The 24259-nt window shown below is 41.2% G+C and overlaps 3 protein-coding genes across 4 annotated transcripts; 2 read left to right on the forward strand and 1 right to left on the reverse strand.

Moving 5' to 3' along the window:
* Window positions 1-341: 341 nt before the first annotated feature.
* Window positions 342-12463, reverse strand: LOC6533854 (opsin, ultraviolet-sensitive). Of its 2 annotated transcripts, none has more exons than XM_039373552.1 (4): window positions 12402-12463; window positions 4233-4832; window positions 3376-3701; window positions 342-2998 (listed from the first exon to the last, which is right to left on the reverse strand). In XM_039373552.1, the coding sequence occupies exons 2-4, from the start codon at window positions 4472-4474 to the stop codon at window positions 2106-2108; spliced, it is 1461 nt and encodes a 486-aa protein (XP_039229486.1). In that variant the 5' UTR covers window positions 4475-4832; window positions 12402-12463; the 3' UTR covers window positions 342-2105. The 2 variants fall into 2 exon arrangements, with proteins under 2 accessions (XP_039229486.1, XP_002094554.1); XM_002094518.3 differs by lacking the exon at window positions 12402-12463 and adding an exon at window positions 11059-11565.
* Window positions 12464-15663: 3200 nt separating this feature from the next.
* LOC6533856 (carbonic anhydrase 2) lies at window positions 15664-19184 on the forward strand. The gene is made up of 4 exons (XM_002094520.4): window positions 15664-16019; window positions 17483-17955; window positions 18015-18242; window positions 18351-19184. Exons 1-4 carry the CDS (start codon window positions 15962-15964, stop codon window positions 18597-18599), a joined length of 1008 nt encoding a protein of 335 aa, XP_002094556.1. The 5' UTR covers window positions 15664-15961; the 3' UTR covers window positions 18600-19184.
* Window positions 19185-22029: 2845 nt separating this feature from the next.
* LOC6533857 (inositol oxygenase) lies at window positions 22030-23455 on the forward strand. Its single transcript, XM_002094521.3, has 4 exons — window positions 22030-22168; window positions 22234-22408; window positions 22572-23148; window positions 23210-23455. The coding sequence occupies exons 1-4, from the start codon at window positions 22151-22153 to the stop codon at window positions 23316-23318; spliced, it is 879 nt and encodes a 292-aa protein (XP_002094557.1). The 5' UTR covers window positions 22030-22150; the 3' UTR covers window positions 23319-23455.
* Window positions 23456-24259: the final 804 nt, after the last annotated feature.

The raw sequence follows: 24259 nt of genomic DNA on the forward strand, positions 1-24259 counted from the left end.
CGCCTGCAGCTGCACGTATGTCGCGCACTGTAGCCGGCTGCCTCGCTTTCTCTCTCTCTCTCTCTCTCTGTCTCGCAACTGCGCTCTCTCTTGGCCAAAAAGATGCGCTGAAAATAGTGGGAAATGCGGAAAGGCGGCTTCCCCGTCAGTTGCACATTAAGTATACGCAACGTGGCCGCTCATTGCATTATCAGCTGCCAGCAAAAATGGCAATGCACTCACGTGGATCCTCCATTCATACAAACCCAATATTTATGTACTTACTTTTTATATTACCGCTCCGTCACAACTATTTTCTATCAACACCTGTTGGCTTTGGTGTTCGCTTTAAAAGAGTTTGGTTTTAAAGTTTTTGCACATTTATTTCGAGTTGCTTGGGTTTTTAACATTTACCGCCATAACAAAAAACAATAGGTACTTCATGTCAAACAATTACTGAGTTAAACTAATTGGAATACAAGCTGCTTAAGTGAAACACACACACAATGCACACACACACAAAATTGATGTCAAAGTGCATTTTAAATATGCTAATTAAATGGTTTTGCCCCCGCTTTCTCATTGTTTATCCCCACTACGAGTCGTCTTAGTATTTTTCTTTTTTTTCTATTTTTCTGCAATTTCATTTGAGCACAATTACAAATAGCCGGTTCCATTGTTCGTTCACGTAGTGAAGGAAATATACAAGTTTGTCGCAACAATGGCTTAAATTTGTGTTCTAGTAATTAAAATGCTGCCTGCTGCCCAAGACTTATTCATCTGGGGCTACCATTGTTCTATGGCCCATGGCCAACCCATTGTGGCCAGATATCCCCGATATACATGTACATACATATATAAAACGATACGGCTAAGTAAGTATCAAGAGTATAAATTCGTTATATATTTGGCTTTGGCTTACTTGCAATGTTACTTGCAACACTTTCGTGTTCGTGTTCTTTGTTCTTATTTCGCTTACTTCACTTACAGGTACAAGTACTCGATGACTTTATCAAAGTCGTTTGCTTAGTTAGGTTTTAGAGTAGACATTGTATACAATCTATTTAATACCTATAAGATACTGAGAGAACCACCGGATTAGACATCGAGACATAAACGCAATTAGCTTAATTTGTCAATAACTTTGAAGGGCCATCACAATACAAAGCAATTTCAGAAATACAAGAACTCCGCAGGCTGCTGTGATTGTGACTTATCCCAGTACTAAACTACAATGCAAACAATCTGCACATCTGCCTGTTAACATCCAATAACACGGCTTGACCTTAGGTCCAAGTGACTTTCCCTGAATTTATGTATAATCTGCCTATTGAATTTCCAATTCGCCCCTACCCACGCCACCCTTTCTTTGTACTAATTTCGGCCTTGCCTCTGTAATGGGCCTTCCATTGGGATGCCTTATACATTTATGTGTATATATCGACTAAGTAATCCATTCCCTGTCCGATCGCCTACTCCTCCCCGCTCGTCTAAACATCACATAAGCTCATTAAATATGTTTACTATCACCACTGTCGTCGTTGTGCCTTGCCAGTTTCCCTGCTTCATTTCTATTTATTATTATTATTGGTATTATTTTCATTTCAATTGTAGGTCCATCAATGACATTGCATTCAGTGCGACGGACAATGCCATCGGCATATATAGTACATATCATTGCTCAGCGAGATTATTTAGCTGCTTTCGCTGATTTCAGTTCGGTCTATTATTTCTACATACAAATTAGATTAGTCCGACAATGAAACTGGAGTGGATGCATTCAATCTATGATTATAGCTAGCTCCCAATTGATATGCAATTTCAATTAACAGTGAATACTCTACTTATTGTGGTAGGAAAGGTTTTCATTCGGAAAAATGGAAATTAAACAGGCGAGTTTCCATGCAAGTTTCACCTTCAGTGCGGCACAGTTTTTGAAGTATCTACCTATCATCGTGGTCATAAGTTTGACTCATTTTCAAATTATATAAAACATGTCTGCTCTAAACTTAAAACTAATTAAAAATGGTTATATTACTAGGTTTAAAACAGATTTACAGAACTATGAATGGGTTTTTAGCTCTCTTAACTGCGATAATAGCATTCCTCATGGCACATGACATCCTTTAGAACTTACTCTGCTCCATGACGCTGCTAACCGAATTGTTGATCTCGGCCACCACGACGATCTCCTCGTTCTCCTCCGTCTCCTCGGGCACCATCATCAGGTTGTTGTTCATCAGGTAGTTCTCCATGCGGTGATCACCCATTCCACCATCACCAGTGGTGCTCGTCCTCAAGCGATGGGTGAACGATGACCGGGATCGGGTCATGTACGATGACCTGGTGGTGGAGACTCTACGCAGCACTCCGCGTCCGTAGAAGAGCATTCTCACCTCGACGCGAAACCGCGGATGGGTGGCCGCATACAAGTAGGGATCCACGCAGGCAGCTGTCTTGCAGAAGAGCGCGGGTATCATCGATCCCAGGGGCGTTATGTGCCTCTCCAGGCCAAAGACACCCATCATGGCAACGATGGCGTACGGTGACCAGGCCAGAAACCACAAACCAATAATCGCCGCCACAATGAAGGCCAACTTCTGTTCCGTCTTGGCCTTGTCCTTGTTCGACTGAATGCGACTCGCCGTGAAGACCACCTTCAGTATGTAGAAGTAGGAGTACACAATGGAGGTCAGTGGGATGCAGTAGGCTGCCACAAAGAACAGGGCCATGAAAATGCGGGCTGGCGTCTCCTTGTTCAGGTAATCGAAGCTGCAGGTGGTGAGGAATCCCTCGGGAACATACACAGATAGTCCGATGTCCAGGGCCGGCATCACCGCGAACAGGAAGCTGTAGCACCAGATCAGCAGGATGATTAGGTAGGATCGCAGGCGGGAACAGCGTCGCAGCGGCTGCAGTGGATGCACCACCACATTGTAGCGATCCAGGGCGATGGCGGTGAGGGTGCCGATGGCACAGGTGCCACTTAGACCACCCACGAATCCATAGAGGCGACAGGCTGTGGGCGGAAAGTGGGTGGGATTGTTAATTAACCTCACGTTGTGGTTTTAGGGCAAACAAAAAGCTCGCTGAAATGTTAATATCCTTTACATTCAGGAATATTTGTAAGAAGTGTAGGTTACACATTGAACTTTTATTGCTTAATTTAAATTCATTTGATTGCTTTCTGTTATTTATGAAAATCGCACAAATGTGGTATTGAATTTCTACAACACACAGCTAAAATCAGTCAAAGCTCTTCTGAATTTGGTAGGTTTAATGAAGAATACTTTTGTTATTGTTATATTGATATTTAGGGTAAAATGCAGACCAATAAATTGCACTTATTTAGGAAGTTTTTCAACCAAGTTTTCAACTTGTAAGCCACACACTTACCAATGTCACCCAGAGCCGGACCCTCTTTGATGTTATTGTATATGGCAATCGGGCATTTGATGAGCATCAGAAAGTCGCAGATGGCCAGATTCATCACCAGGATATTGGCAGGAGTCCGCAGAGATTTGCGGTTGGCGAACATAAAGATGACGAACGCATTGCCCACACATCCCACCACCGAAATCAGGAAATACAGGGCGGCCATCACGAGGAAGGTGCTCGACTTAGGTGGCTCAAATTGCAGCCAAAAGGGATTCACCTTGGCAATGTAGCTCAGGTCGTACTTGTCCCTGTAGTGAATGTAGCTGGGGTAATTACTGTAATTGCTGGGGAAATTGTAAAATGGGAAAATCAGATATTTCAATTTACCACTCTGTCACTAATTGAATTAAAATATCAATGAACTATCAGTTTTGTATGGATTGCTTTGGGCTGTTTATAAAAGTGTATCAACCTATGATCATAATAACTTACTTAAGCTCAAGTCATCTGATTCTTCCATCTTGTAATAATGTAACTCATGTTAAATTTTATTCATTAAGTATTAAATTAATATAAATAAATAGATCTATTTACTACTTCAGAGCTGTTTCTTTTTATTCTGTGCGTATTCAATCTTAAGATCCTCTTCTATTTAGTTTTACTGCGTATTGCAATGGATTGTATTGATTGTTTTGCTGTTCCAAGTAAGCTGATTACTTTCACTACAAGTCATGTAGTGGATTGCTAAGCACATTAGTTGAATGCAGGTCCCTGAAAATGAAGCCGAGCTTATCGCGATGACTTCTTGAGCCAAGTGTCATGAGCATGATGGTGTGTTTATCTTGGAAATGGAAGAGCCTAGACACAGCACTTACCTGAGACCCGTGGAAACGCTGTCATTCACGTGCTTGGTTACGTCGTGGTCCTTGCCCACATTCACCGTGGAGGATTCCGTGGCCGAGCTGCCAGCCGTCGAGGATGTGCTCCCAGTGGAATGGCCGTGGCTCGAGTTGGCCAACATCTCGGAGAGCGAGAGGGCGCCGGTTAGCCAAAAGCTGCTGCTGTCACCAGCATCCGTTGTCAGGGCGGGCAGGGTCGTCATGATGATGGCCTCCATGACTGACTGACTGCTTTGGATGCGACTCGGCCAAATATTTACGAGCTACTCCAAACTACCAAAGGCGGTAGAGCTGGTAGAGGTGGTACGTGCCCGCAAAGGATTACGCTTATTTACTTGCCAGCGCCTCGACTGCCGCATTTGGCAAGGATTCCGTGTGTCGCCGCCACTGGGATGCCTTCAGTTTCAGTTGCAGACTCTGATTCAGTTTCAGCTTCAGCTTCAGCGGTGCAGATTCCCGTGGTAGTGGTGGCTCTGATGCTGGTGGTGGTGCAATGTGGTTGCAGCGGTCACGAAGCATTTTCCGTTTGCTAAATGCCAATGGGGTTAGCTGCAATTAGCTGTCCACCGGGTGACCCTAAAAGTGGGACAGATAAAAAGACAGTTGACTTAATCGCTGCTCTTAATGAATTAACCGCCTTCGGCTTGAGCTGTCCTCTTGTAATAAATTTAAGTTGGGTTTTGGGTTTTGGCTAACCATTTTTCAACCAGCTTAAATTTGAATTTATTGGTAACTAAGAAATGCCATAAATGAGTAGCAATTTTTTTTTGAGAAGCACGCAAAAGCTGCAATTGATGAAAGCAGCGTGAAACCAATAAACTTGAGCCAAACTTTTTTTTTGCAGACCATCGGGGAAAATAACTCAGGTTGTGTGGGCATCGGGGATGGGGAAAAGTTATTAAAAGCAGCGGGAAACCAATAACACTGTGTTAACTATTCGCTTAAAGTTTAACACAATGCCGAACTTAATATTTTCTCTGGCCCCTGCTCTCTGCTGATTATTAAACTTTATAATGTATTTTGCCAACCGAACTCGGCTGAACCACAAACTGAAATTAATTCAATTGCTGATAAATGTAACAAGTGTGGTTGCGTGTGAATTCTTTGGCAGCCTTGCATATTTCAATGCAGCATTAATGTGCAATGGTTTTTCGTTCTTTAAACTACAGCTAATGAATTTTCTTAGAAGCAACAGCATATTGATTGAATATGAGTTAAATATACATTTCCTATATATTTTAGCATTATCGCCCATACATCGCCCATACATCGCCCAAATACAGCCATAGAAAATCAATTTTAGGTAATGGAAATTACGTAAGAGGCAATTTCATAAATACAGTCACCATATCACACAAGAGCACGTGGAAATGTAAAATTTCAATTCCTTTTTAATTCTAGGAAATCAGATTCCCCTTCCCATGTGAGGATATTTAAAATTGCTGAAAATTGGATTCCTTGATGCCAAGTGAGCTGTTTGAACTTTTATATAATTTAAGTTAAAGTCTGGGACTAGATTATTTATAATTCGAAATAACTTGTATAAAGAGGTGTGTACTGTCCTCAGTATGAGATAAAGAAATATTTCCACAGCTTGGGGATTCTTTAATCTCTAGTGTATACCAAGTTCAATGCACAAAACTGACCATTTTAGCCATCATGATTTGTTAACAACCAGCAAGCAGAAGCAAACCGAATCAAGTTTCGGAAATGCAATCGGTCTGCAAATTGAATTGACGCCGCAGTGGAGGAAGAAGCTCGGGGCAGATTACTTATTATGTAAATCTCTGGGAGAATGTATTTAATTAGGGAACTTAATTGCTTATTAAATAACTAGAAGGCGGCCACGTGAGCCCGCCAGCCAGGCAGAATCTGAAGACCTGCCGCAAGTGCTTACCCGCTGCGAAACTCAAACACCAACTTTTGCCCAAAGAATCCGAGCGTGAGCAGCACTTGGCCAAAGACAAATTCTTGGCCAGAAACTTTCCAGCAAACAGCAACAAGAAGTGCAGCTGCCAAGGAGCAGAACTTGAGCAGCTGGAAAGGAACTCGGTGTATGGGTGACCTATGGCGGCTCGGGGAAATTTGCTTATTACATTTACAACTCGCGGAACTTCAAAACAAAATAGTTGGCGCTTTGAAAACGGCGTAACTTGCCATTTAAATAGCACTAATTGGCCAATTGAAAATTGTCTTTTCTCTGGGGCTTTCCACAAAGGGAGCAGGTTGCTCTTTGTTTTGGCTTTCATTCCAACTGAATGCCGATGAAATTTCGTCGAAAATCGAATAACAGGCACATTCTCAATTGGGGGCCAATGCCAATAAATCATGCAAATAGCACATTGCTTCCTTTCCGGTGCAAGTTTGTCAGCTTTTTTGGAAGCCAAAGGGCTTACACAGTTGTGTCAGCTTATTTGAAATGGTCACAGGATGCCTTCGATGCTCGTTACAAGTGCCAGGTTACCAGTCCTTTGTCGGGATTCAAATCAACAAAGGCCAGGACATGAAACGTCAAACCGAATGGCCGTAATTATGATTTTAATAACACGCATATTTGGTATGCTGCTTACTATCATTCTGGTATCATATTACAAGACTTATTTGATTAGTTGTGCTATTACTAAATTCCACAAGTTACACACATTTAATTAACACATTTGCTTTTGGCTTTAGATAGATGGCAAGCATGTATAATTTCGTAGTTATTTTTATTCAGTAAAATCCCTTTCCTTCCTCTTTTAAATTCACAATTTAAATTTTCATTAGAAAATTGTTTTGTGTATTCTTTCATTTCATTTTCATGTTTGTTTGCATATTTAAGTTACTACCTTAACAGTGCGTTATTTAAACCACAAATTACCAACAATATCTGGAAATAAATCCTCTTATTCGCTGTAGAGCCACTCGTGAGTATTTGAATACTACTTTGAGTACTCACTTTCAACACCAATGGATTGATTAAGTAACTGGCCAACTGGAGCACAACCTGTTGAATGTGGAGATGTTTTGACCATTTGCTGTGCAATTGATGTACTACTATATTTAGAAAGGTTCAAACTTATGATAAACAAAAAACTTTCCAATGGTAAATACAATTAGGATATCAAACGCATTTCTCTTTTTTGTTATATTCGAAATTAGCGTAGCGTATGGCATTCATGCTCGTGCTATGCCTTTTAGAAACCGATTAGGCCAATTGAGTGTCATTCAGGATCTTCAAAGGACCCAGCTGAGCAGAGAGCGAGCTGTTAGGAAGCCTCTTGTTCGCCGTTCTTTGATGAAATGCGCAGGCAGGCGTGACTTGTTTGTGCCCATTCTACATTCATTCGATTAGGCCAGGTCCTCTTAACGGCCATGGGCCGACTTCTGCGATTCAAACACCCCATATATCCTATATATACCATCCCACATACCCATTACACCCAACATCAGCCCCAAATGCGACAAGGCCATTCACTACTGAGCACCACTAAACAAAAACGGAACCCATCACTTAGACTCGTAGTTTTACAAAGCGGATATGCGCGATTTTTCGCTATTTCGCTATTTTGCATTTTTTGCCTTTTGGCTGGCTGCACAAATGCATTTCGTTCTTTTTATTTAGCCGCCACAATTTCATCCGCTCTCAAAATTTAATTACGACTGCAAATGGCTTAAAGTGCTCAGTTCTGTTCGTTGCTGTTTGGTTTTTAGCCTGCGGCAATTGAAGCCGCGGGATGATTGCGCGGATACAATTATCCAGCCACTTGGTGAAATGGCGGGAAAACGCTAACAACTATAGTAGAAAGAGCATGAAAACAATTTATTAAAATCAAGTTTCAATTTAAGCGGGTTTTTAATTTGCCGGAAGAAGCTGCCACAATAATCACATTGCGAGATTTGCAGCTTTTAGTCGGCTGAGAAACGAGAGTCTGCTGCATAATTTAAATGAAACGAAACATGCATGAAAAATAGTTCACCATTTGGGCTTTAAATAGTTCCATTTTTGGGCCCGTGTTCTCTGAATTTTTATATAATAAACTCCAGACAAGCTGAAAGCTGAAACTTTTACAGCAAGTGCATTTAATTAGGTGTAAGCTATTTTATTATATATAATATTTCATACTCGGGTAAAAAAGAGTAGAACTATATACATACATACATATATGGAACTTACTATGGGTTTACTAAGGTCTAGGGGAATTGGTAAGTTCGCAAGTTTAAAGACCTCAAATCGATGAAGAAACCAAAATGGTGTTCTATGTGCTATTTTAAATGTATTTAATACAAAAATTTGTTTCGTTAAAAAGAAATGTCGCAAAGTCACGAAATCACGTACATAATGCTCTGGCATTAGCAATCAAAGTCGAGTTCTTTTATATTCAAATTTTCCCGAGTTGGTTCAATAAAGCCAATCCACGCCAGCAATCGTCACATGTGTCCTGATCAGATGGGTAATGTGTCCAGCATTCAAAGGATAACGCCAGCGGAAGGGGTTACATTTCGCAGCTGATTTGGGAGCACGAAGTAGAAGTGCTCGATATCCGGGCTTTAAGAGCAGCTAAACTTGAGTAGGGAACACATTTCCCAGCTGATATTTATTTTTTTTTTTCTGCCTGCCATGGGAGTCCATGACCCCCCTGGGTGTATTGATTTATGCTCGCGCAAGTTTTCATTTCACAATTTTCACTTATGTACGCCAGTTTATTGCAGTCCTCATCTGCACTCAGCGCTTTCGTCCTGCCACATCCTTAGTCCTTAGTCCACCCCACAACCCCTTCACCCCTTCACCCCTTCACTCTCACCCCTCTCCCCGTGCACCGCACGTGCTCGGCTGGTCTCGTTTTCCCACCAAATGTAGAGCCAGCGGCCCAAGGCTGTGACAAAACAGAAAGTTCCACCAGGCCGCCATCATCAACAGGCTCTTCACAGCCTAAACATGCAGGAAGCAAAAAGGGGGGCGTTTTGAAAATTTCAGAAATCCCAAAGGACATTTCAATTTGAAGGATTGCAAAACTCGGCGATTTTCGATGGGTAATCAAAAACACCACGCCGTTTGTTAAAATTAAAAACAAGAATATTAGTTTCTTCACAATACATTGGATACCAGCTTATAGCAAATTCTTAATCTTACTATACTATTATATTATTTTTTGTTACCTAAATGTTTAACAGTGTAACTGAAAACATTTTAATGACCTGTCATTCTCGAAATTGAATTTATGATATCAGCCAACACGTCAGATGGATAAACACAAAATTGACTTTATTAATGTGTAATTCTGAGTTATTTGTAAATATATACCACATGTTATGTTCCAACAGTGTGTTATAATATTTAAATAGCAATAAATACTATATAGTATCATTGCTAAAATGCATTTATTCGCAGGTATATCATATTACAGCACTAAGTTCAGAGACCTACCAATTAGTAGTACTTTTTTTTGCTCTGTGTAGCGGCGATGAATGCTAATGCATGTAACTGAGATAGGGACGTTGCACGTTGCACAAACTGAGATCTGTGCCGCATTAGAGCATGTCAAGTATCCAATCTGGCCTGAATAAAGCCAAAGCCACGGCGCCTTTACGCAGCGAATTCCCATTGTGACCAGGACCAAGACCAAGACCATTACCAACACCAAGACGAACACAAACCGGAGGAGAACGGTTCTCCATCAACCATCAGTCGGTGCAGTGGCCGGAATGTGGGCAAAAACAGTCAAGAGCACTCACGGATGTTGCATACGGGCATGTTGGCAAGGGAAATGAAATGGAATGGCAGTACGAGGTGAGGCAGGGATGAGCTGCATATCTCCAAGACATCCAAAGAGGCCATCTCGGAGGTCAGCTGCTCGAGAAGAGCGCCCCCAAGAAATGCGGCTGACGTCCACTGAAGAAGAAGACCACTTCATGGGGCTTAAGGCTACGTTACCTTTTGGGGCAACCAAATGCGAGATGCCGGCTTCCATTTGTTTGGGAAAGTGCCTTGTATGGAACAGCGCCACTCAGGTGTGTCAGCCTAACAAAGGCTGAGAAGCTGGGCCATACAGAGCCAAAAGCGAATCAGCCGAAAGGACTCAGGTTGGCCAGGAAGAGAGCAGCCAGCAGCGAGCAGCCAGTCCACTTGTCCACTAATTCCCAGGCATTCCACTTATTTGCCATTAGCAAAAGCCGCTTATCGCCGACTGAGGCCGCCCTCAAGTGTTTTGCTTGAATTTATTCTTTGGCTTATAAAAATAAGGCCCTCTTCAGCAGACCTCAATCAAATTAACAACGAAATATGCACACAGAAATCTGGGCTTATCGCTTACAAACAATTACCGAGGCATTACTTATATTTAATTGGTCTTCTAGGTGACAAGGAAAGTGCTTCAATAAAGGGATGAGCCTGAATCTCTAAGAAAGTGTAAATGGTAATTTTGAGGAAATCTCTTTCAAAGAAATTACAATACAAGATATTTTATTTATAGCGATTTAAATTTATTTAATATTAAAGTTGAAAACTATAGAAAACTTTAGTACGCTTCACTGATAAAACTTAGTGTGTGCGCTGCTTTTGATAGATCGTTACTTTGTGAATCGCTGGCAAAAGAAATTTTAATTTACAACTCTCATCAAGTCAGATTAATCAATACACATTGTGAGTAAATAGTCGCTGAGTTGGCTGATTGATTCCCGATGTTGTGGCAAGAATAAACAATCGCTTTGTTGCCGAGTAAATAAAGTTCATCATATTCCAAGTCAAACAGGAATTGCCAAAGGGCACAAATCGTTTACAGAAGTATGGTAAAAAGTGTTTGTAAAAAGTGGCTCTGCTCACCTGCAGCGATGATTATTGAGTTATTTTCTGTTTTCGTACACTTGGAGGTCACTTTGCTGATTTTCCATTGTGCGTTGCATTGCAACTGCAACTTTTCCACAGAACTCTGTCCTTTTTGGATTCAAAAATTTTTATTCTTCACAGATACACTTGAATTTTTGTAAGCAGCTGAATCTTTACAAAGTTTACTTTTCAGTTTGTCATCGTTCGGTGCTGAAACTTGGACAGCACCAATGGCCACCAACTGGCGCCAACCGGACACAAAACTTTAGCTCAATTTCCGCCGATTATCCGGAAAAGTTAAAAATACGTAAAGATGTTAGCAGCGTCTTAAGCCGTTCCTTTGACGACTTAGTGGCTTTGGTCAAGTTATTACTTGGTACCACGCGGCGTATACGCGACTTTTGATAAAACCGCCAAACAGCTCGGGGACTTAAGGCATCCGTGGCATCCCAGAGCTCGAAACTGACTGACTGAGGACTCGCGTGCGACTGAGTTTCAAGACCCAGCAGCTGGTGTTTTTATCAATGAAAATTGTTGCTTGTCGGCATCCTTTTTCCGAGCCGAGGATGCCAAAGAGAGCGCCACCGAGCGAGCAGCGAAGCCAAAGAGCTGGTCCTTTCTGGCCCGCTCTTAAACGTAGTGCACTATGCGGTTTTTCACGATACCCAGCATCATAAGTTGGCTTTGCCAAGGCTATTCACATTTCATTACGGCCACTTGTGTATGTTGTTCTTGAACTCGGCAGACGAAGAACGCTCCCGAGATGATAGTGGCTGTTCCTGGTTTTGCCGGCCATTCATTGGCTTCGGCGAGTTCTCGGCTGGTGCTGGCCACTGGTTGTGGGTGGGTCAGGTGGGTGAGCCACCAAGTGGGTGGTGGGTGGTGGTGTTCATTGATAAATCCATATGGGCTGCTGAGCATCACGTGTGCGTGTCAAAAGAGCCGCAGCCCTATAGATTGCCGATTCTATTTTAATATGACCGAATGCCATTTTGATGATGTGGTGCCAGGAAAAGGAATTTAGGCCTGGCTATGGTAACATAAGGGGTATCAGTTAGGCGTAACACCATTACAAGGTTAACTTGTGAGAAATTTTGATTAAAGCTTTTCTATTTTGCTGACTTATAATTATGGCATGTAATTTCAGTGACAATCACAACTAATATTACATTTTGCTAGTTCACTCTAAGCTTAAGAGTTAGTTAACAATAACATCCTTCATAAAATTATTGGAACTAATATACTATTAAACAAAAAACTGTGACCATTACTTTAATGGTAGATTTCCCACACAAAAATCACAAATAATAATTACACAGTATTATTAAACCCATAAACACCTTGGCTTATTGTTTTTCGAGGAATTTATGCGCTTGACTGCGGTACAAAATTGTTGAGTTCGAGCGGCGATGACAAACTGGCGGCATTTTTCTGGTTTTCTGGTTTCTGGTTTGCCATCGTCATGAACTACGAGTATTTGAGAGCAAACCCCGTAAATTGAGCAAAGCCCGCCGCAGTTGGTCGGCAGTTGCACTTTAATTAAAAATAAATACAATTTCCCCCACCCTACTCCGTTCCATTTGCCCTTCCCCTTCCCCCTGGCAACTGGCAACGAGTCCAAGTCTAATGATTATTGATGTGACTACTGATGGCTTGACTGTTTGCAGCCAGCTTTTTGACCCGTCCAACAACCGTTGTGATTTTAAGTAGTCTGACCTACGGCGGACATGGCCACAATTACGGATAATGCTCCGGGGGTACCTTTAGAATGCTGCCGATTTGTTAATTTGTGTAGCTTTTTTTGTTGTATTAACTTGGCTAAAATGGAGGGCTCGACTTTGCTACTTGTCAAAGGCATATTTCGATACTCTTGCACGTTTAAAATGATTTTTATGATAGAATATGAGAAGCATAGGTCCTTTTAAAAAATGCACACATATGTATATGTGCAAGTGCAATATTCGTTTACTATTCTTTTACTATGACCGCTTTAAAAACAAGATAACATTTGTGACATTCCGCCAAAAGAGGGGAAATAGAAACGCCTTTAGACGCAGACATTTCCTTTTACATAGGGCATGTGCAACCCACCGAACTTTGCAGGCTGACTTTCCGGGTTGGATATTAAAAGTTTTGCTTTGTGGCACTAAATTATACGACATTTACGCATTCGCCGCCGGCTGCTGGTACTCACAAATAAACATATATTTGTATATCTTTCAGTTTTGCAATTCAACGCAAAGCAAAGCAAAGCAAAAAGCACTTACTATTTCTCCGTTTCAGATGCTGATGCCCCTTTGCTCCGCCAAAAACCCGAGCAGAGTAATTAGTGACTGCTACAAAAAATGGGAATACAAAAGAGTCTATTATAAAGCGGACATGGACATACCCATAAGCGTAAGTGTAAGTGTAGTGTAAGCGTAAGTGTTCTATGCGCAAGTTTTCCAGATTTTAGATTTCAGATTTGAGACTGCTGCTCGTGGAACCAGACATTTATGTGCCCGCTTGACATATCACGGAGGTCGTTTTAATACACGCCTCACCTGGTTGCTCGAGCCTCGTTTTGGTTTGCCCAGCTGAACGACAATGCAAAATGCTTAACAGCCCAGCCAAAGCCGAGGTGAAAAATTTCCATTGCCAAAGCCAAACTTTGCGGGATGAGTCAGTCAGTCATTCAGTGGTCAAAAAAAAAAAAGCTACCAAAAAAGTGTAGAAAATAAGTAGCAGTCGCACTGCGTATTAATATTCTGTTGGATTATCTGCTTGCTAGGGTTAATTAATTGTTTTATTGATCTATTCGCATGGCATTGCACTGCATTCATTAACTGACAATTCTTAATTGTATTACACTTTTTGCATTCAATTAAATCCCCATTATTTCCCCATACATAACATAACTAATTGTTTAAACAAAAAACTGTTATCATTTCCTTTGATGTTATCACCAGTTAAGTGAAACGAAATGACGCATTAAATGTGCAAATAATTTGAATATTATTAACATGACATAAAGACATAAAGAATTCCTTTGTTAAGACCGAATCTGATTGACTAGACGGGTTTGCCCATCGAATTAGCTGAGATCTGAGCACATTTAGACAAGCTTAAAAACCGGAAAGAGCCAATTCTGTTTGTTTTTCGAACCCAAATTAATGTAATAGCGTTGCGTTAATCTGTTAGTAGTGACAACTATTGATCCGTTTGAGGTATTCGAGTGAAAAGCGATGGGTATCGATGTCTGGGGAAATGGTTACGCACACACAGGCTGCCCAATGCGATTAGCATGCAATAGTAATGGCATTTAATGTGCCCGGTGCATTTGCATTGCCCTGCGATTTGTGGCTGCGACATGTGATGCAAAGATAAACAGCAAAGCAATCAGCCTAAGTATCGCACAGATATGGAGATAAGCCCTACAAACCCTCACATTTCACTTTTCACCGGTCCCCATATGAACAATACTCCTCTGAACTGTCGATCATCTGGAGGTGGAGGTTTCGTGGTTTTGTAACCTCCTCAAGTCAAGACTCAAGTCTCCCATTCGAGTGCCTTCGACTCGAAGAGTCACTCGAACAATCGAAAATTGACTTTCCACTCTCGTCATTCGGTCTTCCCCGCATTGGATTACCGATTACCATCTTTATCGCAGTCATCTAATTCGGCAGTTACTCATCGACGGTTAAGTCCGGCACGCACAGTATTAGTCATTCGGCTATAAATGAACCGCTGTTCTTCGAATCATGCTCCCGAATCGTGCATACCCTGTGATACCTCAGGTTTCAGATTCACCGGCATATAGAAGCTATCAAAGAGACACTGTGACATAAGGTTGAACTAAACTAACGGAAACTTCAAAAGCTTACGGCGATAGTGTAGTAGTACACCTGCGGATAGCCCACTAGAAACAGCTTTAAGAAATTTGACAAACATTATAAAAACCTAAAAAAATGTCAATGACCTATGATTACAATGTACTATAAGATATACATATAAATTATTTTAGTAAATAGGTAGAAGCGTATTATACCCAATGATTTTTTTAATGACAGCAATAGCGCTTTTAATTTTATAGCGCTGGAAAACTTTATAGTTGTAAGTTTATAGTTTAAGTGAAGCACTTAAGAGGCAACTCAGACACTATTAATTTGCAGTACTGTTAATTAAACAGTGCAGCAATAAACAATAAACAGTTTGTTATTATAAGACATGGATAGTAAAAACTCATTACTGGGCGATTTTTGAGGTAAGATTTCACTCAAAACAGTGCTGTACCCTTTCTAGAATCCAGTTGAGTGGAATATTTTCACAAGCAAGTCAAGTAACCCAAATATCGCGATTGAATGGCAAGGTTAGGGCAACCTGAAGTCATCCGGATGGTTAACCTTTTAAATTCCCATCGACACCGGAATGTGGCTGGCGTTTTGGTGTCTTGGCTTGGCGCCCAAATTGGTCGCTTCTCCAGCTCGCTAGTGGATAGGAAAGTTCCGACCACTGGGCTCCAACTCGATTGGCAGCTACAAAAATAAAAAAAAAAACGGAAAATAACACAGAAGCACCACAAACCCTCGACGAGGCTATATAAGTGGCGGTGTCGCCGCTTCCCTAACCGCAGTTGTGTGACCGCGTTCGGCGGGTGAGCTCGGTACTCGGTACTCGGAATTCGGAAATCGGAGAGTAAGACAGTGTTCCACTGTCATTGGGTTTCGGTTTTGAGTCGGAAAAGCTAAATAGCTTAAATAACTTTCGAAAGCCACTAGATTTGTGTGCCCCAGTGCCGCGAATAGTAACAGTTCGTAAATTAGTCGCGACTGGTGACAGTGCCCAGTAATTCCCAATTCAGATAAGGGCAAGTGTGTTCCGGGAAAGTCTGTGTGGTGTGAGTCCGAGGCAAAGTGAAACCATGAGGAGGTGTCGCAACACCCCGTTCGCAATTGTCATTGCTCCGATCTTGATTTGTGGTGAGCTACACTATATGCTATATGTTATATGTCTTTATGTATATACAGATATACAAAGGTGTAACCCGATAATGGGCAACTGTTGACAAAAGTGCGTTAATCAAGATACGGGGATTGCAATTAAGCTCTTTGTGTGCTATCATCTCGGCGGCAAAGTGTTTACTTGACTAAGTGCTGCAAATATTTAAACAATTGCCAGGACTTTGTTGCACTTTAAGGAAATTAAAACGCTCTTATTTGATCAAACCCCCTTTTCAAATGTTTTTTTTGTTTTATTTCGTCAACTTTACGTGGAGAGAAACCAAAAGGCAACCTTTACATCAAGCAATTATATGGGTTTCAACTTTAAAACAAAATAGATAGAACAATAATTAAATAGAAAGGAATAAGATTTAGATAAACAACAGTAACTAATGATTTATATTTCCTTTCTAAGTAGTGACTACTATTCTCTGCAAATAGATATAAATAAAAACCATCACTAGTTATAAAATCGACACAAATGATTAAAAAACCACTATCATTTCATAACAGCTCCATTATCTTGGTTATAAATCACTAAAAAACAAATCCTAAGGAAATCAGAGAATTATGTTTTTACGATGTCACTATCTTCAGAGATCAAGAGTAGTTCTTGAGTAGAATTTTGATACCTATTTGTAGCTGCTTACGAGTTGGTCACGTGACTGATCTTCAACCTTCCACCTGCCATACGGGTTTCTTGAGCATTCGTCACCATTGTCCACGATGATCGCCAGAATGAGACATGAGCAGACCACATGATACCTGTCGTTAAGCAATCACAATGCCTAATAAAAGGGAATTTTTTTCGATTGGATTTTTAATTATCCTATTAAGATTCACTTTGCTTAACAACGCTGTGAGTTTAGTTGGGAACGCCACACTAAAAACGCTGCTAATAGAAATTATTTCGTAATTAACGTAAATTTGGCAACTTGTTAATGAGAGATAATTGCGTATAGGTGTTCTGCTAAATTTGCTATCATTTTTGGTGGCCCACAAATTGGCCAGTTATGTAACAAATTACAGATTGTATTTTTAACTGGCTGCTGTGCCCTTTTCTATGCAAACTGAAATAAACTTTACACGCTTAATTGCTACCCGATTATTGCTAATTGAATGGGCAATTATAGTGAGGCTGTATTGATTTAAGAACTGTCTGAACTGCTTGCCAATGAATATGAAATGTGCAAAATGAATCGGACATCCAATTCGCATATTTATAGATTTCGCTGCGACCAAAATAGCTGATAGATTGCCTAAACAGGTATCACTGATTACACACCCACTCGATGTCACGAAATGTCACCGACATTATCATTTAATTAGCACCTGGCTAAGTCGATTAACTCTGTCTCTGTTTGTTTGCCCCCCTTGAAGAATCAAGTTTGGCGCGGTTATATGACATATGAATTAAATTTTATAATTTACATATTTCTTAGCTTCACTGGTCTTGGCCCAAGATTTTGGCTACGAGGGCAGACATGGACCAGAGCACTGGAGCGAGGATTTCGCCCGCTGCAGTGGAAAGCACCAGAGTCCCATTAACATCGACCTGGTCAGCGCCGTGGAGAAGAAGTTTCCCCCGCTGACATTATTAAACTTCAAGGTGGTGCCCCAGAACCTGCAAATGACGAACAATGGTCACACGGTGCTGGTGAAGATGACTTACAACGAGGACGAGATCCCCAGTGTGCGTGGTGGTCCTCTGGCGGAGAAGACTCCCTTGGGCTACCAGTTCGAGCAGTTCCACTTCCACTGGGGCGAGAACGACACGATTGGCAGCGAGGATCTGATCAATAACCGTGCCTATCCCGCCGAGCTGCACGTGGTATTGAGGAATCTCGAGTATCCGGACTTTGCCAGCGCCCTGGACAAGGATCATGGCATCGCCGTGATGGCCTTCTTCTTTCAGGTGCGAACTGAGCTTGCAGTTTATAGAACTAGATTCTAACTTTATATATATTCCATTAGGTTGGCGTCAAATCAACTGGTGGCTATGAGGGCTTCACCAACCTGCTCGCCCAAATTGACCGCAAGGGCAAGAGCGTAAACATGACCAACCCACTGCCACTGGACGAGTACATCTCGAAGTACTTGGGAAGCTACTTTAGCTACACTGGTTCGCTGACCACTCCACCTTGCAGTGAGGAAGTCACCTGGATTGATTTCACCACGCCCATTGACATTACGGAGAAGCAGGTGAATATTTGTTTTAGAGATATATAGATTTAGCTATATAGAATATAAGCTATATATGTAGTAAGGAAATATCTGGTTATTAATTCGATATTTAATACTTTTTCGCAGTTAAATGCCTTCCGTCTGCTGACAGCCAACGATGATCATCTGAAGAACAATTTCCGACCCATCCAGCCGCTGAACGATCGCACCTTGTACAAGAACTACATAGATGTTCCCATTCACAACATGGGCTCGATTCCGTTCGTCGATGCGGAAAATGCCGCTGGCAGGTGGAGGCCCCAAGCCGCAGCAGTGCTGTTGCCCCTTGTTGTCCTCGTCGCATTGTCAAGGACCTCCGTTTTCAGGGGTTTTTAATTAGAGTTCTGCGGTGGTAAATCGAAGGTTAAATCGTTAAATGCCTAGCAAGCGCTTAGGCGTCCAATTAAGCGCTGTAATTTACATTTTCCGCTCTTGTTCGCCGTCGCTGTTTGTTGTTCAAACACGAGTCCCGGTAATTTCCGTCGGCAAGGACTCTCCTGCCATCAGGACATCCATTCACACACACTTACTCGTATATATATATATATATATATATATATATCAGGGCAAGCAAACAGCAAACAGCGGACGGTGGGCGAAATTATTAAAACCGAAATGGGCGGAGCTTCAGCTGGCACGGAACCCTTACTCATCAATTATGCAGCACCTCGCACAGCGACTGTCAACCGTATCGTACCCCGTATCCCGTATCCGTATCCGTAACCGTACTCGTAGCCGTTTCCGTATCCGTATCCCCCATCCGTCCAAAGAGGCCCGCCAGTGCGAGGGGAACCCCCTGGATATCCTCGCCATTGCACATTGTGATTTTAAATGCTTGGCACAAGCAGAGCTTTTTATTCGTGTACCTTAGACTTAAGTTTTGTAAACATTAACTCGTAATAAACTGTAATGTTTAAATCATTTATGCTTGCGTTGTGGAATACTCAGCATCTCATTAAAGCGCTGCTTAAAATAAGTGAGTTTTTTGGAGCTGGGCAATGAGGTAGTCATTAGTTAATGTGTGTCTCATTTAAATATTTTGTTTAAATACAAAAAATCTATTAGTATTTAATACGGTTGAAAAGTGACTGATAAATCTAAATACTAAATTGATTTCGGATAATTCAAGGACTTATAATACACTTATTTAATTTACTAAACATTTACATAAACATTCCCTGTAGCTACAAATTTCCAAATTTAAATTATAATATTTGCTTTTTCTTTTTTTTTGAAATCGCAAGCTACAACTAAATAAAGTATACTTTTCGGCAAGGTTTAGAATTATAGTTCACCCTTAAAACATTTGCCAAATATTTTTAGATAAAGTCTTGTTTTCACAGACTTTCTTTACAAGCAAAGACTTGTTTAATTACTTGTGTATTTGATTTAATTGACGCATTATTCATAATAATCACATCAGGCTAAGAGTCTTGTGCCGGCAGATGACCTATTGACCCCATCTGTCAGCTGAAGACCAATGAATTATTGCAAGCATGTGCCGAAATCTATCAGCGAAATATCAACTTTTGTATTCAAGTCGAAGAGTTCGTCTGGCGAAAGTAGACATGATTTATTCACAATTACTGGAGGCCGTAGTAAGCACTGTGGAGCCTTCCTAAAATGAACTACAGTACAGAGCATTAGATGATGGAAAAAGTCAGGATCTTTTAGGCAGTGCACTCTATACTTTTTAAACGGATTGCTTGTCATTCGGGTCAATTAAATGCATAATAGCCTTGTCCTTTTGAACCTGCGAACTTTACGTATGATCCCTGCCTAATTATAGAATAATTTGTGGCTTTTTAATGAGCTTATCATTGTTGTTTATGAACGTGATCGATCTGCGAAATTAGGTTTAAATTGAAAACAAGACAGAACGCTATGGCCAGAGTTTCTCGACTATCAGATACCCGTTACTCAGTTATTAGGAGTGTAAGGCAAAAATAATAAATAGACTCGTCTCATTATCCCGATTAAGAATATTTAAAATATATACTTTAAGAGGTGGGAAACGCTTTCTTTCTGCTTGTTACAAACTTTTTAACAAATCGAGCATACCCTTTTACTCTACGGTATGATAGTGACGGGTATAATAACTTCGGGAACAATGCAGTTCTATCTAGATGCAATGCAAAAATAGCAATACCATAAATAATATTTATTGACTTTCAACTCTCTCCGCCCGTGATTTGCATTTGCCGGCACGTTTTCACTCAATTGATGACACCAGCATTGGCGAGAAATAAAAATATTATGAAACTTTTCCATTGCCGCCCAGCTTCCCCCACGTACAACATACATATTCTCAGCGAATTGAAGCGCTCCCCTGTTATGTAGGTGATAAGGTTTATTGACAGCGATCGTTACAACCTGACCTTTGATGGTGACGAACGGCGATACTGCGCCTCGGGAAACTTGGAACAAGCCCCTCCGTTCCACATCTATATGGAACACCATCCCAATCACCATCACCATCCCCGTCTAAGTTTAGCCGTGATCAGTCCGCCCCTTCGTGGGCAGTGTGAAATCTCAGCTTGTAGTTCAGTTCGCACTTGAGGCGTGTGTGAGTCCGGATCGGATCGAATCGGATGGGATCGTATCGACGTCATGTAGACGACTGATAACTTTTCTTTAGGCAATCCCCCCCTTGATGGCACATTAAGCTTCAGCTTGATGACTGTGTACCCAGATTGCGGGGACTTGTTGCTACTTTTAGACGTTCGAATGATCGCTGGATCTGGAGCGTTGGCTCTTGGCTATGGATTAGTCCGCCTTCCTGGCGGTTGTTCAAGGTTAGACCAACATCTATGGGAGGAATTTTTTGGGGGCTTAAGGCGTGACTTTTGATCCAGTGGGGAAACGAGATTACTCGAACTTCAGGCATCTGCAAAAGTCATAATCAAATGCGTAACAGCAGGTCAGAAAAGGGGGAAGGTAAACTATAGACTCTTACCCACATGAACACCACTCGAAATAATTCCGTATTATCAGAATCAGTTTAAGGTTTTATACGAGTTTTATTCCCTTGGCTACAAGTTTTTCCTAGAATATATATTAGTATTTTTACTTTATCTTTCAATTCAAATATTGATATTGTAGTCAACAGATCTAGTTAATTAGATTGAGTAGAATAAGGCATTCTAAGGTCTCACTTTCAATTAAGTAGGTGGAAAACTAAGAAGATTAAACTAAGAATGATAGGATATAAATCAAAAAGTCCTAAATATTTTTTAACAACCTCATAGAAACGCACTGCCCGCTAATATTCTTATCATTTGCCACATTTTATAGCAATACATTCAAGAGTCCTCGTGCAACGACCTTTGCAATCTCGTAACTCGTAACTCAATGCCGTGGCCTTGCACTTGATGCAGATGTAGGATGTGGAGCAGATTCGTTGTGGTACTTTTCAGAAGGCACCCCTTCGATGTTATCAGTCAAGTGCAGCTTCCAGTTTAATGAATTACTGGAGCAAGAATGTAATGCAGTTTGAGATAAGTTGGTTCGCCGTCGTGTAGGCGTTCCAGGCTCCTGATAAGGGGTAATAAAAGCAAGTGTTATATGGTAGTTAGATCATTTGAGCCCGGTTTCCGACGTAATATTGATAATGATTGGGAGAGGCCGCACGGGAAGCGGCGCAGGCGACTCTCGTGTTTTGAAAAATAAGAAACATACTATAAATCATTTTCGAGTACACTTAGAATAGAAGAGAGTGTACTATAGGGAATGCGATTGTGAATTTCCGATGGTCGGCGGACTATAAAAGTCTGAGGCCTCTGCGTCCAGCGATTCAAAAGTGTTTCGTTCGCTTAAGTGCGCGGTTACTACCCAAAAATATTTTCTCAAGTTCTTTTTATATTTACTATTCAAATTGAATACTCAAAATGAGAATCCTTGCGGAGGTAATAAAATTCGGCATCGATAAGCAATTTGCAGTCGCTCATTCGTTTGTGAATTTAATCCGTAGCACCATGTCCAACTCTTGGATCCTTCGGAGCTGATGCGCCCTGAGCCCACATTTGCGGACAAGAATCCCTCCAAATTCCGGGACTACAGTGTGGACACCACCGATCCCCTGAAGGAACGTGTGCGCCAGACTTACCGCCAGATGCATCTGAACCAGACTGTGGATTTCGTCAAGGGTGAGTGAAACACTTTATAATCTATCATAAAGATTAAAATAAGTTTAGAAATATATTTCTTATCAGCTAAGTACTAAATGGGTTGTAACCAATGGCAGCTATTTAATAAATGTTATTTTCAATAGAAAAACCATTTTACTAAAAAGATCCATTTTATTATTAGGCCGTCGTGAGCACTGGCTGAAGTTCAACACGATTAAGATGACTGTGCGCGAAGCTCTGGAGAAGCTGAACGATCTGGTGGACGAATCGGATCCCGACCTGGATCTGCCCAACATTATCCACGCCTTCCAGGCCGCCGAGCGGGCACGCGCCGAGTTTCCGGAGCACGATTGGCTGCACCTCACGGCGCTCATCCACGATCTGGGCAAGATCATGGCCTTCTACGGCGAACCGCAGTGGGCTGTGGTGGGCGACACCTTCGCCGTGGGCTGCCGTTGGGGCGACAGCATTGTTTATCGGGAGGAGAGCTTCGAGGGCAATCCCGATGGGGATAATCCCGCCTACAATACCGAACTGGGCATCTATCAGCCGAACTGCGGCGTGGACAACTTGCTGATGTCCTGGGGTCACGATGAGTACATGTATAACGTGCTGAAGCACAACAAGACCAAGCTGCCCCATGTGGCATGCAACATCATTCGGTTCCATTCGTTTTATCCCTGGCACAATGGCGGCGACTACAAGCACCTGGAGGCTCCCCAGGATGCGGAGACCAAGAAGTGGGTGCTCATCTTCAAGTGAGTTCATTTTAAACAGTGATATAGTATATCCCGCTTACATAATCAATTCTTCTTGCAGTCGCTATGATTTGTACACCAAGAGCGAGGTGGTTCCGGATATTGAGGCCTTGTGGCCATATTACCAGACCTTGATCGACAAATACTTACCAGGGGTTCTGGAGTTCTAAGCGTACTTACAAGTAACCTTTAGCTTTCTAATGGTTATATTTTATATATAAGACAACATTTATATCTGTAATATAATGTAATGTATATGCGCCATATATATATCCCTATATCTACCCAAGTAAAGTGAAAAACAAAATCTTTTCTTGATTTGGTCAAATTTGGTTGGAAATGATTTCTAAGTATTTTCTGGATTAACTTGAGTAGAAAATTCTAATCATTTATACAATTTATTCGGCTTTGTTTTGATAAAGGAGTGCATACTTTTTGGCAGGCAACTTATTGAAATCCTAGGAATTCAAATTAGTACTTGTAGTACTTAGAATTTTACAGTGCGTATTATTGCTGAAATGTATACTTAATATGATCTAATCATTCTCATTTGGACACATACGATTAAAAGACAGAATATTACACATGTTCAGAATTCATGCGAGTATTTTGTGTTCTAAAAGTGCTTAAAACTATTTTAAAAGTTGCCGAGGAAAACCTTTCATCTTTCATCGTACTAAATAACAATTCGATACGTGTTTATCTAATTATTATTATCTATTAAACGGTTTCGTTTTAAGTGCATTATCAAGTCCATCTGTATAAACATCAAATCAAAAATATTGCATGCATACATATAAAGTAATTAATCAAGTTGACGTGAAGCGATTGTGTAATAGAAGTCTCACCTGAGGTGGGATTGGCAAATGCTTGGGATGCATGTCTTAAAAAGAGATTAAGTGCAGTCAAGTAGATTAGGCGTAATGTAACAAACCTAATTTGTATACGGCTATCGTAGTGTAATAATTTTATTTCGTACACGCCTATCAACTGGATGGATGTATGGATGTCCACACAAGAGTTACTCCCATTTCCAAGCCGGGCATTGGAAAACTAATCTCATGGCGTGCACAGATCTCAATTGAGACTGGTTGTTCAGGTGGCGATAAGC

The sequence above is a fragment of the Drosophila yakuba genome, chromosome 3L (genome assembly GCF_016746365.2).
Source record: "Drosophila yakuba strain Tai18E2 chromosome 3L, Prin_Dyak_Tai18E2_2.1, whole genome shotgun sequence".
Classification (NCBI taxonomy): domain Eukaryota; kingdom Metazoa; phylum Arthropoda; class Insecta; order Diptera; family Drosophilidae; genus Drosophila; species Drosophila yakuba.